Genomic DNA, 14,911 nt, shown 5'->3' with positions numbered 1-14,911 from the left:
AATGATGTTTTTGATTTAATGGAATTGAGAATGCGCTTCTTCAAAAATGCTCATTCATGAATTCAGAACTCTCCGACAGGCCAATCTTGGGTCTCTTGTTACCAAAACACACATGCTGCCCAGCCCACTGTGCTGTCTCTGGCTGCTTCCTCTGGCTCCAGGGGCCCTGGAGCCATGTATCTGTTCAGCTTCCTTCTATCCCGACCCCTCTGTCAGTCAGTTCTGAGGTTTTGGTGTAGAAGTGAGCAGTTTCTTGGCACAAAGAATCTGGTGGTGGTGGTGATGGAGGGTGGGTGGGGTGGTTAACTTCTCTAGTTTAATATCCATTCAGCAATTTCAATTTAAAAAACAAAAATGAAGGAAATATGTTTCCTAGTACATTTTTTCCTTTGGGCACTGCTATACATTTTATATTTTCCCTCTCTGTTTCTACAGAATGCTAATACTGCCTTAATCTTCAAAAATCATCCAAAAGATTCTATGCTGCTGCTTTAGATTAATCCATAATTCATATGGCCAAAAGAGCAATTTATGCTCAGGAATGGAAATCAGAAAACCAACCGGTAAGAAAAGGTGCTGTAACACTTTTTTTCCCCTGGAATATGTTCACAAAAGCAGCCTCCCTAACCTCTCCATTTCTACATTTTAAAAGTCAGACATGCTATTCTACAGCACGCAACAAAGATGTGTATTTCAATGGTATTTTTTACACAAAGCTGGTTTCTGTCCTTTATTTGGACTGACTATAATCTAAATACTCAGAAAGGCTGTGATCTTTGGGATCTTGTCTTTATTCTAATATTCCCTGAAATGGCATACCCAGCATTTTCTGCTTTTATATTAACCAGATAGCCTCTGGATTTCTGAAGATAATTTTAACAGGCAAAAAGAATCAGTGGAAAAATAAGAGAAAAAAAAGCAGCAAAATAGAGATAACAGCATAGCATTTATACGAAAAGTAAGCGTTTCTGACTTTAAAGTCAAATTTAAAATTTGCTTAAAGCAGTAGCTCAGGAAGTACATCACTTGACAAGAAATCTACATCAAGGACATTTTCTAAACCTTAGAGACTGTATTTCATGGGAGCTAAGGTAACACACATGTAACAACGATCAACTTGTCCTAGCTCTCATTAAACCTAGAAATTAGTCAAATATTGCCAAAGCAGACCTTTATTTCATCAGTATTGTAAAATGATTCCTTCTACCTAGGTTTAGATGAAATTTCTAGAAATAACTTGAAAGTGCTCTTCAGTGTCATGGTTTGTTGGTTGATGTTCACTACTGCACACACCTCTCACCAAAAAGCCAAGTCCATTCTACAGTGAGTTCATCTGGCTTACCCAACTACCAGTGTTCTGAGAAATTATTGTTTAGAGAGAAGAAGGTCAGGGAGGAAAAATTCTGCATTTTCCACTGAAAACCATTCACATACACCACAGCTAAAGTGGCTCTGATGTGCAGGAAATGGCTTTGCTTAAAAGTTTGACTTGACTTGGCAGGAGTGAAGTGAACTGTGGTTCTCTGAAGTCCAGGGTCATATGACATGATTAAACCAACAGAGTCCTTTTCCGTCAAAACTGTCTTTGTATCTTTTAAAGTGAGCACGGTTTTCCAACACTCCTTCCCTTTGCCTTTCACTAGAGAGCATATAAATTCCTACTCCAAGGCTCATGATTTGCTTCTACATTTCTGCTGGTCCTTGACCATCTCCTGTGCTGCAGCCTGAGGACTCTGTCAATTTACAAATTTACAGTGAGACACATATTATGTTTCAGGGCTCTGCACAAAATGCTGAGGCTCTGTTGGGACTGAACTAATTAGGATGAACCATTCTACTTCTCACCTCATCTTTCCCTGCAGTGATGCCACACTTTCAGTTTCTACCACCTTCAACTTATTTGTCTGATTCCAAATAACTTGGAATAACACACTTTCCAAAACCAGCCTTGGCTACTTACTTTGTTGATTTAGCCAAAATATGGTGATTTAACAAAACTGTCTTCACTATATCTCAAGAGAACTAGCTGACACCATGATTTCACAGTGTAATACTCCCTTCACCCCACATTAATTACCTAATAGTTACATTAATTACACATTACCTAATAATTACTGTCACATTGTGTTTTTATTCTTAGATATAAAATTACTTCTCACTAGTACACATCTGTTGAACCTGTTCTCCTGGTAACCACCAGACAACACCTCCCTCGCAGCCTCAAATTCATGGTTGGCTACTTCAAAATGAAAGACTGAATTAAAAACCTTTAATGCTTTTAGCCAAAACTTGTTGCAGAGCTTCTAGAACAACAACAAAACCCAGACAATACAAACTACAGAACGAGCTACAAACTATAAAAATAGAACATTAGAATACATTTTAGAGCATATAAAGAATATAACAGCATTCTCAAATGGATTTTGTATGTGAAGTCATTAGGATAAAACATCACTGTGCTATCTGAAATAACTCACTGAGATTTGCAAAGCAAATATTATAGAAAGCAACTCAGTTTTGCAAATATGATTATATTAAGGAGCAAGTAACGTTTTTTGAAAGTGACCCTGAAAAACCCAAGTCAGACAAACTCTAAGAAATCTTTGATAGGGTCCCAGGTTCCAAAGCAGAATCAACACAGAACAGGGGAAACTGTGACCTAGGGCTCCACGTAAGTCAAGTGGCATTGGTATAGGAGCCCATGTGACATTCATCATCCATGATGGCAATGGCTATAATCTGCAGGCAAATCTATACTAGAGCCTATCTTGCCAGGCAAAGCACTCTAATGTGGTCATTTTGGGTTAGTCTGTATGGCTCTGAAAAGCCACATCTGATGTAGTCATCTACCAGATAGCACATGGTGGGGAAACAAGAACTCCGCTCAGGAAGTTTAGTACTGCCTTGAGAAGTGATCTAAAAAACCACCAATCTTTATGATGATTAAAAATCAGACTCTCCAATCATGTAACTAATAGCTGAATTCTGACATATAACTAACTTCTGGGTGAGTTTTTCAAATTTAAAATGACTAAATTATGACATTCAAACACTGGTTCTAATGGAAGGGAATTTATCATATTCAACATTTAGCATACCACGTTGTGGAAATAAAAGTTTAGGAAATAATTTTACATAATTGTTTTCAGATTTGTCATTTCTGTATCATCACACCCAGGCTATAAGGCATGTTGAATTTTGCTGTGGGACTTCTGGGGGCGGAGATCAAATAAACATAAGGGAAAGAATCTCAACAGAGTTTTCATACTTCTAATAAATTTTTAGCCTTAGAAAGTTGTGGGGTGTGGGTTTGTTTGTATTCCTCACACACATTGAAAAATAAGCATATAAAAACATTTTTTAAAAAATAGAAGCCTATATGTTTAAATTCCTATCATCACCAGAAAGAAAAAAAAAATTATCCACAAAGGAAAAAATTATCCAGAAGGAAAAAAAAAAATTTAGTGAGTGCCAGTCATGCCCTGGTTAAAGCTCTTTCACACTGATTTTCTCATTAACTCTAAAATGTCAAAACATACTGAGATTTTTTTTTTTGGTCCTGAAAATCATCCTGTTTGGTTAATTTTTATTTAAAGTTTTATTTTTCACAGTAGTCATGGAGTTTAGGTAGAAACCTTTAACCTCTATCTATACAGATATGTGTAAGAACATGTGATCAGAAACCAACCCAAAAGAGGGAAGCTTTCTTCCCCCAGCTAGATAAACCCTCGATCATATCAGTGAGATAGGAATTAACAGAAATGGTGCTGTTTCTAACACTGCCTGTGACAAAGAAACACAAATGTCTGCTTGTATCTGGTTACCAAGAACCTGCAAAAGGAGGAGTGAGCACTGACTGACTGGAACAAATCGGAGGCTGCCACATGCAGGAATCAGGAGAACGGCAGAGACTCTCTCCTGGCTGAGCACAGTGGTAGGAATGCATTGGCCTCCTCCACAGTCAGACAGCGCAGGAGTGGTTCCTGCCTTAAACTGACCAATAAATACATGTCTCCTATATTCTATAGGTCATGTGCAAGAGGTCTGTTAAGGGTAACATGATCTGGCATCTACTGTTGATGTTTTTAAATGCTGGGAAGACACAGCAATTTCCATTCTAGAGGAGAATCCGTGCATGCTCAGCCAGGCTGTAAGGACTACTCAGCCCACCTGTGTCTGCGAGCTGGAAAACCACTGCTAAGGGCAACAGCCATCTCTGTCAACTGTGACACTACTGAAGTGGGTTAAAGCTGATAATGTAATAATTGTTATATGATTCCATTTAGAAAACTAACTGGGGGCAAAGACTTTACCCTGACACCTGGTGATGGCATTTCCTCTAATGGAAACACACATTTCCAGGAGGACAGTGAACAGTGGTCTGACCTTATTAAGATCGCCTTCGAAAATATTACTGTCGTTCACAGGGCAAACCAAATGGATATCAGGTTTAGCAAAGCTGAAAACTTCTTTTCCTGAATTACTGATTGACAGAAATGATCTAGTTTATTGTTAATTATAGTAAGAAATTAATATAGCATTTGGATTTTGCTGTGAGGTGAAAGTGCTCTGCCAAAAGCTGTCCAAAGCTCAGGGAGATTTTATTTCATCAGCTGTTAAAGTTTCAAAAATTTGTTTTTGAGTCAATGATGTTATTGTCACTATTATTTCAATTACAAGCCTGTGAGGATTCCTGAAAATAATTAGGTTTCTTGAATTGTCACATTTCAGAGCATTTCTTATATTTGAGTCCTATAAATTAGATTCTTACATGTTCAAATTACCCATATTTACTGGTATCTGATAAGTAGTTAAGAAAACATCAACCAGAAAAAAAAAAAGGTGGTAATATTCATTTGTTTAAGATGAAATAAAATGGGACAGAAACCTCATAAAAATTAATAAAAGATTTATATTTACAACTCACAAGTACAAAATAAAAAACAAGACATGTAGAAGTATAAAATAAGTATAAATCTTTATTTTAACATGCGAAAAAGAAGCCTAAATAATTGGGCCCCTAATTTCTAAACCAGGGAGACAAAATCTGGACTGCAGAAAAGACAGTATCAGAGAAAGCCAAGCAACTGCAAAGCAGAGTCACTACAAAGCTGCCAACCCCAACACCGTGGGGTCTGCCTTCAACAAGCCCAGTGAGCTTTGCAGCTGTTCCTGCAGCAGTTCTTCCCACCCCCTCAAAAGCTATTTCATTCTCTCCTTAGGCCCTTTCTCCACTGTCTTCCCACAAGCTCATCATAGATGAACTGGCTTCTAAGCAGAAAAGTTGATGACATCAAGAAGGAACTCTCCCCGAGCAATGTGCCTGGCAGAGATGTCTGCTTCTAAGGCTTGTACACTGCCTTCTCTCCACCTCCTCTGGTCCAAGGCGAGCTCCTCCATGTGGGTTGAGGACCCTAATCCTTTCTTTTGTGAGGACCTCCCTCTTCTTCAAAGGCATACCCCTGGACTCTAACTTTAACCTTCTTTGCACATTATACCTGCACTGACCAATTCGGCAGGCACATGTAGCAATTAAATGTAAATTTAAATTAATCAAAATGAAATAAAATGAAAAACCCAGGTTGGTAACTGCATTAGCTTCGTGGGGTTAGTGACTACTGTGTTGACAGCATAGACAAAGAGCACCTCTGTAATCATAAAATGTTCATTGGACAAGCTGTCCTATACACTGGATCTGCTCTTTGAGTGACTTCTCATTATCCATAAGGCTTTAAACTACATATATATCCCTGACCTTAATTTCAACCCTATGTTAAGACAGTAGAGTCAAAGTAATTTTTTTTAAAGCAAGATATCATTGGTTCTCAATGAGAAATAGCATGTTAGAATTACCTGGAGGGTTAGGTAGAAATGCTGGGCCCCTGTCCAAGTTAATTAAATTAGAAATTCCAGGTGTGTGCGAGGGGTTAGGGTACATTACATTTAGGCTAGGATGCATTTCAAGAAAAGCAACTGAAGATATTTTCTTTTATTGGCACGTGAAAGCTCAAATAAAGTGATTTACCTTAGAACTCGTCACATAATTGTCTATACATTAGCACCACAAACCTCGCTCCTAATGGACACATTTAGATAGTAAATGAAGAGTCAAATTTCTTACCTGTGTGATAAAACGTGAGAAAAAACAAAAGTATTCCCATGAACATATTACTTAAAAAAGTGACAACTCCACAAGTAATTCCTTCTGGAACTGGGTAGACAGTTTCCACAAAAAGCTCAAAAAATATAGGTATACTGCTATTCAGGAACACTCCCAGGAGAATACAGGAGGCGTACAATGTCACTAAAATAAAAACACAAACATTTCAGTTTCACAGGAGTGGCAGTGAGTCATATCAGATGGATGTTTTGGTGTCTCTTTCATGAGTATTAACTCTGGAATTTTACCTCTTCTCAGTGGCAAGTGATGAAGTTGGATAAAGCTTCACACATCTGTCAGCTCTTCGCTCGGGTTTTGGGGAGTATATAGGAAAAGGTTTTATAGCTGGAATGATTACCAGTTTATTTGCTTTATGTTTTTGGTGGATTACTCTAAAGCACAAAAACAATTTTAACTGTTACAATTTAAAGGGTTCTTTCCCCTGAGTCACACTCCTGGCATATTGAGGGACAGATAAAATATAGCAACTTAACACAAAATCTAGACTCATTCTATAATTTTAAAGAAAACTTAAAATCTAAGAAAAGATGTAAGCGACATTAATTATTACTGAAAATTACATATTTTAAGACTGTTTAATAACAGCCTTCAAACACAAAATAAAAGTTATCTACTATGTAATTCCTGGAGAAACACTTAAAATAGAAATAGTCCTCAATTTTAGAATGAGTTTCAGGTCAAGAATTTTTTTTAAATACATGACATTTTTGGAACATAGAAAAAAAATGTCACCTAGAAATGTATAATTAATAGTGGCTGGGATCCCAGATTAGCCTATAAATAGCCTATGAACTCAATCTATAGTGAAAATTTTGAACAAGGCCACTGTTCTTATTCTTAGAGGAATGGTTAGAGAAATGTGCCCCACTCCAAATAATTATATTAATGCTACTGTCTGCATACAAATCTTCAAAAATGTTAATTTGAAGGTGAATACAGAATCAACGGGCTTTCTTGGTAGCTGGTCGGTGAAGAATCTGCCTGCAGTGCAGTAGGCCTGGGTTTGATCCTTGGGTTGGGAAGATCCCCTGGAGAAGGAAATGGCAACCCCCTCCAGTATTCTTGCCTGGAAAACCCTATGGACAGAGGAGACTGGTGGGCTACAGACCACAGTGTCACAAAAGTCAGAAACGACTTAGCGACTAAATCACAGAATCAATGAGGAAAGACAGATATCCTATTTAGAAACCTAAAACATCTCCCATTGGACTAATAAGTATATCATGTCCACTGATGATAGTGAGTAGCAATTATTTTAACCTTAAAGTTACCAGGAAAATATTTTTAATAAAAATATTTGTTAAGGAAAAAATTTCTATTGAGGAACAGAAGAAAGTGAGGGAATTACTCTAAATCTGTTATGTATTATTCATAGAACTAATATCAAATTACCAGAATTTACCATACTCAATTGCAATCATTAATAATCCCTAACGTTGTTGGAGAAGTTAAAAAAAAAATCTGCATCCACTGTTTCCTAACAGCATTTCTCTAATTAATCTCAACTCATACTTCCTCCTCCAATTACACTGGCCTTTCAGGACTAGAAGATATTTTTCACATTCTACTATCACAAATAGTTGGTGATTACTTAGGCTTTCTTTGATTAGAAGACACATGGAAATAGAGGACAAAAGGATGATGGTGAATAAAGGACACACTGCTGGCTAAAGTGATGACCAGATTAGACACAGGATTAAATGGGAAGCATCTAATAGATACAATAAACATATTTAAAACATAATGCAATTTTCAAGAGTTTCTTAAAACCCAACACCTCACGCTTATTGTATGTTTGCTGGACACGGATCACACAAATCAACAACACATTCTCCTTACACATGACTCATTAGTGTACATTAGGAAATCTAGAGATGGAATATCACTGGTAGCTTTATAGAAGTGTATTCTATCTAAAAAACACTTTATACTAACTTATGGTTAGTCATGGTAATCAGAGCAGAGACCACTACTGACCCCAAAACAGATAATCCTAGATAGTAAAGATGATAAAACATTGACTATAACACAGAGAACTATATTCAATATCCTATGATAAACCATAATGGAGAAGAAGATTAAAAAAGAATGTATATATATTTATAACTGAATCACTTTGCTGTACAGCAAAAATTAACACAATATAAATAAACTATACTTCAATAAAAAATAAATAAATACAATGATAAAACACTGAAATAAGTGATAAGAAAATGCAAACGCTTAAGAACTGAGTGCAACTTCTAAGAAAGAGTTCACAAACCACTAATGGAATTAGCTGTTTTTAAAAAATATGCTTAAAAATAATCCCTTTGACATTTATATTTCTGAAGGAAATATACCCTCACATGCAATTTGTAATCAGGAAAATTTAAGTGTGATAACTGAAAAGTAATCATAATCTAATAAAATAATTGCATGTTGGAAAGAAAGAATGATAAGGTGAAATGAGGACACAGTCAAAGGGTCACAGTCAGTAGAGTCTTGAAAAGAGATTTGATTTTACTGATTTTTATCAAGCATGGTGTGGGGGAAAAAAGAGGCATGAGATGTCTCAGAAAAGTAGAGGCTGATGAAGCAGGGAATCCTGTCTGAAAACCACTGTGAATGAAACTGTAAACAGTTCATCTTGTAGTGGGTAATTTGGGAACATCTATCAAATAATGCACTTACTCTTTGATCCAGAAACTCCACTTCTAGGAATTTATCCCACAGCTATGCAGTACACATATATACAGAACACTCACTGCAATATTGTTTGTAGTATGAAAACATTAAAAACTAGCTTGATGTCCACCAATTGTGAGTTGGTTATTTAAAAATTTATCAAACATCCAAACAAAGGTATCCTACGCAACCATTAAAAATGAAACAACTGTATTTGCTGATGGTAATGACAGCAAAAATAAATAAATGAAAAAAGTACAGAACAGTGTAAGGTATACACACACACACACATGCACACGCACACACACACACACACACATTTATTTATAAATGTATAGAATTTTCTGGAAATACCTAAGAAACTGACATTCAGGGTTGCCGCTACAGAGGGAAATTGGGGGCCATAGGATAGTAGACATTTTTCACTGTAAACCCTTTTCTGCTTTTTTGAACTTAGTTTTTACTATGTGTCTATTTTACCTATTTAATAAAATAAAAAGAGAAATGTCATTGTAAACTAATTAACTGGCAGCTGATCCAACTCCACTTTATGCAGTTTTGTTAGCTCCTTGACTCAGAAATGGTTATCAGTGTGAGAGCCGACTCACATACCTGATGTCTACATCCAGGATCCATATAATCCAGCCTTGGTCCAGGATCCTTGACATAAATATTCCCACTTCATTTATTAAAATTCTTGTTATATGTAGGATAAGTGGGCTAAGACTGCTGATATAACTTCAGAGGACAGAAATAAAAAAGAAACCAAGTACGTTCATTCAATTCTCTCATTCACAGTGTTTGCTTCTTGAATTACTATAAATATGTTGATCACGAGATTGCTTTATGCTAAATGGATTTGTGAAATAACTTGTTATCATAGAAATTAAAGAATCAAAATAATTTACACAGGAAAGGGTTAAATTAAGATCCTCATAATCAGAATGAGGGAAAACTATCTGTGTCAGGATTGATTTAATATTCTCCCCAGTATTCTGGGACATGCACAAAGTAAAAGCTGATTATTATGAGTCTGAATTTGACTTCCATTTGAATTTTCAGTTTAGAGTCTGATACAGTATCTTTACACATTAGTTTGGCAGATCCAGTGGGTGAAAGTCATCTATTAAAAGTCGGGCAGACAAGATAATTTGCTGCTCATCAGAGGGTTCAAACTACATGATCATTAAATATTTCCATGACTTTCTATAGTACTGATACTAAAATTAAAATAAACTGCCTATCAATTAAAAAGTCAAGGTAATTTAGTAGAACAAAACACAATGCTGATGCAGAATTTTTCTCCAAGAAGTTAATAAAATTTCATAGGCTTGTAATTTACATTGCCAAAAACAAAGACCTGTGTACCACCAAATAACTTCAGTTCAGTTCAGTCGCTGAGTCGTGTCCGACTCTTTGCGACCCCATGAATCGCAGCACGCCAGGCCTCCCTGTCCATCACCAACTCCCGGAGTTCACTCAAATTCACGTCCATCGAGTCGGTGATGCCATCCAGCCATCTCATCCTCTGTCGTCCCCTTCTCCTCCTGCCCCCAATCCCTCCCAGCATCAGAGTCTTTTCCAATGAGTCAACTCTTCGCATGAGGTGGCCAAAGTATTGGAGTTTCAGCTTTAGCATCATTCCTTCCAAAGAACACCCAGGACTGATCTCCTTTAGAATGGACTGGTTGGATCTCCTTGCAGTCCAAGGGACTCTCAAGGGCCTTCTCCAACACCACAGTTCAAAAGCATCAATTCTTCAGCGCTCAGCTTTCTTCACAGTCCAACTCTCACATCCATACATGACCACTAGAAAAACCACAGCCTTGACTAGACAGACCTTTGTTGGCAAAGTAATGTCTCTGCTTTTGAATATGCTATCTAGGTTGGTCATAACTTTTCTTCTAAGGAGTAAGTGTCTTTTAATTTCATGGCTGCAATCACCATCTGCAGTGATTTTGGAGCCCCCCAAAATAAAGTCTGACACTGTTTCCACTGTTTCCCCATCTGTTTTCCATGAAGTGATGGGACCAGATCCCATGATTTTCATTTTCTGAATGTTGAGCTTTAAGCCAACTTTTTCACTCTCCTCTTTCACTTTCATGAAGAGGCTTTTGAGTTCCTCTTCACTTTCTGCCATAAGGGTGGTGTCATCTGCATATCTGAGGTTATTGATATTTCTCCTGGCAATCTTGATTCTAGCTTGTGCTTCTTCCAGCCCAGTGTTTCTCATGATGTACTCTGCATATAAGTTAAATAAGCAGGGTGACAATATACAGCCTTGACGTACTCCTTTTCCTATTTGGAACCAGTCTGTTGTTCCATGTGCAGTTCTAACTGTTGCTTCCTGACTTGCATACAGGTTTCTCAAGAGGCAGGTCAGGTGGTCTGGTATTCCCATCTCTTGAAGAATTTTCCACAGTTTATTGTGATCCCACTTAAATGCATGTTTTTCAAGAATACTAAGATCATAACCCTGAAAGAACTCTTCTCTCCACCCATTTCCAATGACAAACTAAATTACTAGACTTTTGGGAAGTAAAACTATGTGTGAATACATTTTTATTAGCCAAGACACTCAAATCTTAGGTGATTAGCAGTTATAAAGCAAATCATAAAATTTCAGAGAAGAACTATTTCTACGGAACATTTAATAAGATTCTCAAGATGTCATCAAAAACAATAACAACTTCAAATCTTGGATTTATATAATTTCTGAAACACCTTTTAAAACTGCTTTTAAATATACTGTCATATTTGACCATCCTATTAACTCTTCAAGGCAGGTAAAGTAAGACAAAGTAACTGAATTTCTGAGAGTCAAAATGATTCTTTACAGAATGAGCCATCAGGGAGACCCAATGTTAGGTTAGCAGTGTTAATAACAATAGTATAATTAAATCTACAGAATCAAGTGTACTTCCCACCAAGCCACTGTATCAGACTGAAAAAAGTAGTTTTCTCTTATTTCTTTTATCCAATGGTATTGACACAAAAGGAATGCTTCTCAAATCTGTGTTCCACACAAAAAGCTGGAAGTGACTGCACAGAAGACAGATAACAGAATCAAAAACAGAGCACCAAAAGGTTACAGAAAAAAACAATGAACTTTAATCATGATAAATGTAAAATGGGCTCAAGAATTATTGCTTAGGTATATAAAAGGGAAAACTTAGCTTAAGCTTTTCTGCAAAATCATTTATCAAGTGCCTTGTATATGCAAGCAGCTATGCTGGAACAGTAAATAGGACACTAACCTCAAATCATTCCTAATCTAAAGGAATATGACGGACACCTATGGGCTCAGCAGCCATTTATACACACAGCATTAAGATAATTCTACTTCATTCTCTTTAAAAGAAGCAAAAAAGGCAAGGAGAAGCCACAGCCTCCTACCACTGGGTGCCAAGTGCAGCCATGGACAGAGGAGCCTGGTAGGCTCTAGTCTACAGGGTCAGAAAAGAGTTGAACACAATTAAAAAGACTAAACAACAACAAAAGCAGCAGGGAAAGTGCTAAATTCTAGTAATACTGTTTAAGGAGGGTCCCGACAAGCTATGGTAGGTTTAGAAGGCAGTGACTATGCTGGTTAGTGGTATGGAATCCATGTATGAGGAAAGGTTGTGAGAATTGGGGAGTGTTTAGATTAACGGCTAACGGAGACATGACCGGTATCTTCAAGTGTTCTGAGAGCTGCCAGTGGAAGTAGAATGTGGCCACGTTGCTCTGTGGGAGATGTGTTGCTCCAAATGAGTTACAGCTGGATAGGAAGAAAATTTCCTAGGATCCAGAGCTGATTAACAAGGGAGGTGTTTTTTTTTTTTTGAAAAACAGTATAATCCCATTCATAAAAAGACAAAAAGGAAACCAACTGCTAAGCCCTTTGTAGAATATGCACTAGGATTTCTTTAGTATTTCTGGTGCTCACTTTATTTAGCAGATATCTATGATACTGTAATACAGCTTTCCCATGAGAGCTAAACAAGGCTTTAGCCATATACTCAAAGATGAACGTTCAGAACCCAACTTCTTAATTTTCCTGTGTTGTTGACAGAAGTGTGGGTTTTCTGGGTACAAGGGAGGTTTTCAAGCAGCTAATGCAACTCAATACCAGAAAAACAACTCAGTCAAAAAGTGGGCAGAAGACCTAAACAGACATTTCTCCAAAGAACACATACCAATAGATAATAAACACATGAAAAGATGCTCAACATAGCTCATTATTAGAGAACTGCAAATCAAAACTACAGTGAGATATTACCTAGCACTGGTCAGAATGGCCATCATCAAAAAAATCTGCAAACAATAAAAGCTGGAGAGAGTGTGGAGGAAAGGGAACCTTTTTGCACTGTTGGTGGGAATATAAATTGATGCAGCCACTATGGAGGACAGCATGGAGATTCCTTAAAAAACTAGGAATAAAACTATCATCTGACCCAACAATCCCACTATTGGGCATATACCCTGAGAAAATCATAACTGAAAAAGACACATGGACCCCAATGTTCATTGCAGCACTAATTACAATAGCTAGGACATGGAAGCAACCTGGATGTCCATTGACAGATGAATGGATGAAGAAGCTGTGGTACATATATATATATATATATACACACAGTGGAATATTACTCAGCCATAAAAAGGAATGCATTTGAGTCAGTTCTAATGAGGCAGATGAACATAGAGTCTATTATACAGAGTAAAATAAATCAGAAAGAGAAAAGTAAATATCATATATTAACACATATATATGGACTCTAGAAAGATGGTACTGATGAACCTGTTTGCAGGGCAGCAGTGGAGACACAGACACAGAGAACAGACTTGTGGACCCAGTTGGGGGAGGAGAGGGTGGGATGAATGGAGAGAGCAGCACGGAAACATATACACTGTCATATGTAAAACAGACAGCCAGTGGGAATTTGCTGTGTGACTCAGGGAGCTCAGACTGGGGCTCTGTGACCACCTAGAGGGGTGGGATGGGGTGGAGGTCGGAGGTCGGACTAGACATTTTCCTGATTAAAAAAAGAATGACTCTGGCTAAAAAAAAAGAAACATGAATTTGCCATCACTGACTTGAAGGAGGGGACATATGTATACCGATGGCTGATTCATGTTGATGTATGGCAGAAACCAACACAATACTGTAATTATCCTTCAATTGAAAATAAAATTTTTAAAAAGGGAGGTTTTCATTAAAGTTGTGGTCATATGAACATATATCTAGGTTGTAATGGAAGAGCTCATTTATTGAATAAGTTATATCAGATGATGACTAAGGTTCATTTAAGCAGATCAATAACAAATTTAGATACATGTAGGTAGAAAGCTTAACTAGGATATTAAAAATAAAATCTTAAAGGTGCTTCATAGAGGATAATAACAGAAACTTTTTTACAGTTTTATTAAGAAGCATTATAAATATGAAACAAGGATTATAAAATAACAATATTTCAATCATAAATTATTTTAAGGAGTAGAGTCAAGAAATTTCCCTAAAGAATAGGTTTATTAACATTAATATACTTTATTGGACAAATTTTTAATATTGTGCATATGGACTGAATTTTTACTTCATGATAAATGTTAGGAAACTTAACTAGGAATTATTATAGATTAGACCTTTATTAAAAATATTTATAAAAACTAAAACTTGACATTGCAAATGAAAATACTCCTTTTGGAAATAAAGATATATATGTAAAGACACAGGGTAAACATTCAAAAGTTTGCTAACTATTGTTCCTCATACATTTTGAGCATATTGTATATATAGAATACATATGTACATTTATATATACACACATACTAATACACATTTCTATATCACTGAACTGTGCCTTTCAACTCAGCCTCACTTTTTCTTCCTAAAAATGACTGCTGTGGCCTTAATGACCCATCACTAATTTAAACATGCAATACCTGAAAGGGTTTCAAAAGAGGAGGGGGCATATTTTGCTGCAGTATTCATTCATGGTGATGGTTTTCTTTCTGCATGTTATTAATTTGTGCGTGTCTCTTGTTTAGACCCTTTGTTGGCAGAATTCAGTCCTATAAAGACTG

At 36.7% G+C, this 14,911-nt stretch overlaps 1 protein-coding gene across 1 annotated transcript in view; it reads right to left on the bottom strand.

The window, feature by feature from the left end:
• SLC49A4 (solute carrier family 49 member 4) overlaps window positions 1-14,911 on the bottom strand; it is a 102,841-nt gene that overhangs the window by 15,910 nt on the left and 72,020 nt on the right. The window contains exon 8 of the mRNA XM_019956572.2: window positions 6,122-6,304. Within this exon, the coding sequence (XP_019812131.2) occupies window positions 6,122-6,304 (183 nt within the window). The remainder of the gene's footprint in view (window positions 1-6,121; window positions 6,305-14,911) is intronic.

Source organism: Bos indicus, chromosome 1 (assembly GCF_029378745.1).
Source record: "Bos indicus isolate NIAB-ARS_2022 breed Sahiwal x Tharparkar chromosome 1, NIAB-ARS_B.indTharparkar_mat_pri_1.0, whole genome shotgun sequence".
Classification (NCBI taxonomy): Eukaryota; Metazoa; Chordata; class Mammalia; order Artiodactyla; family Bovidae; genus Bos; species Bos indicus.
Note: the sequence above shows the minus strand (reverse complement) of the source record. Positions and strands in the feature narration are given on the sequence as shown.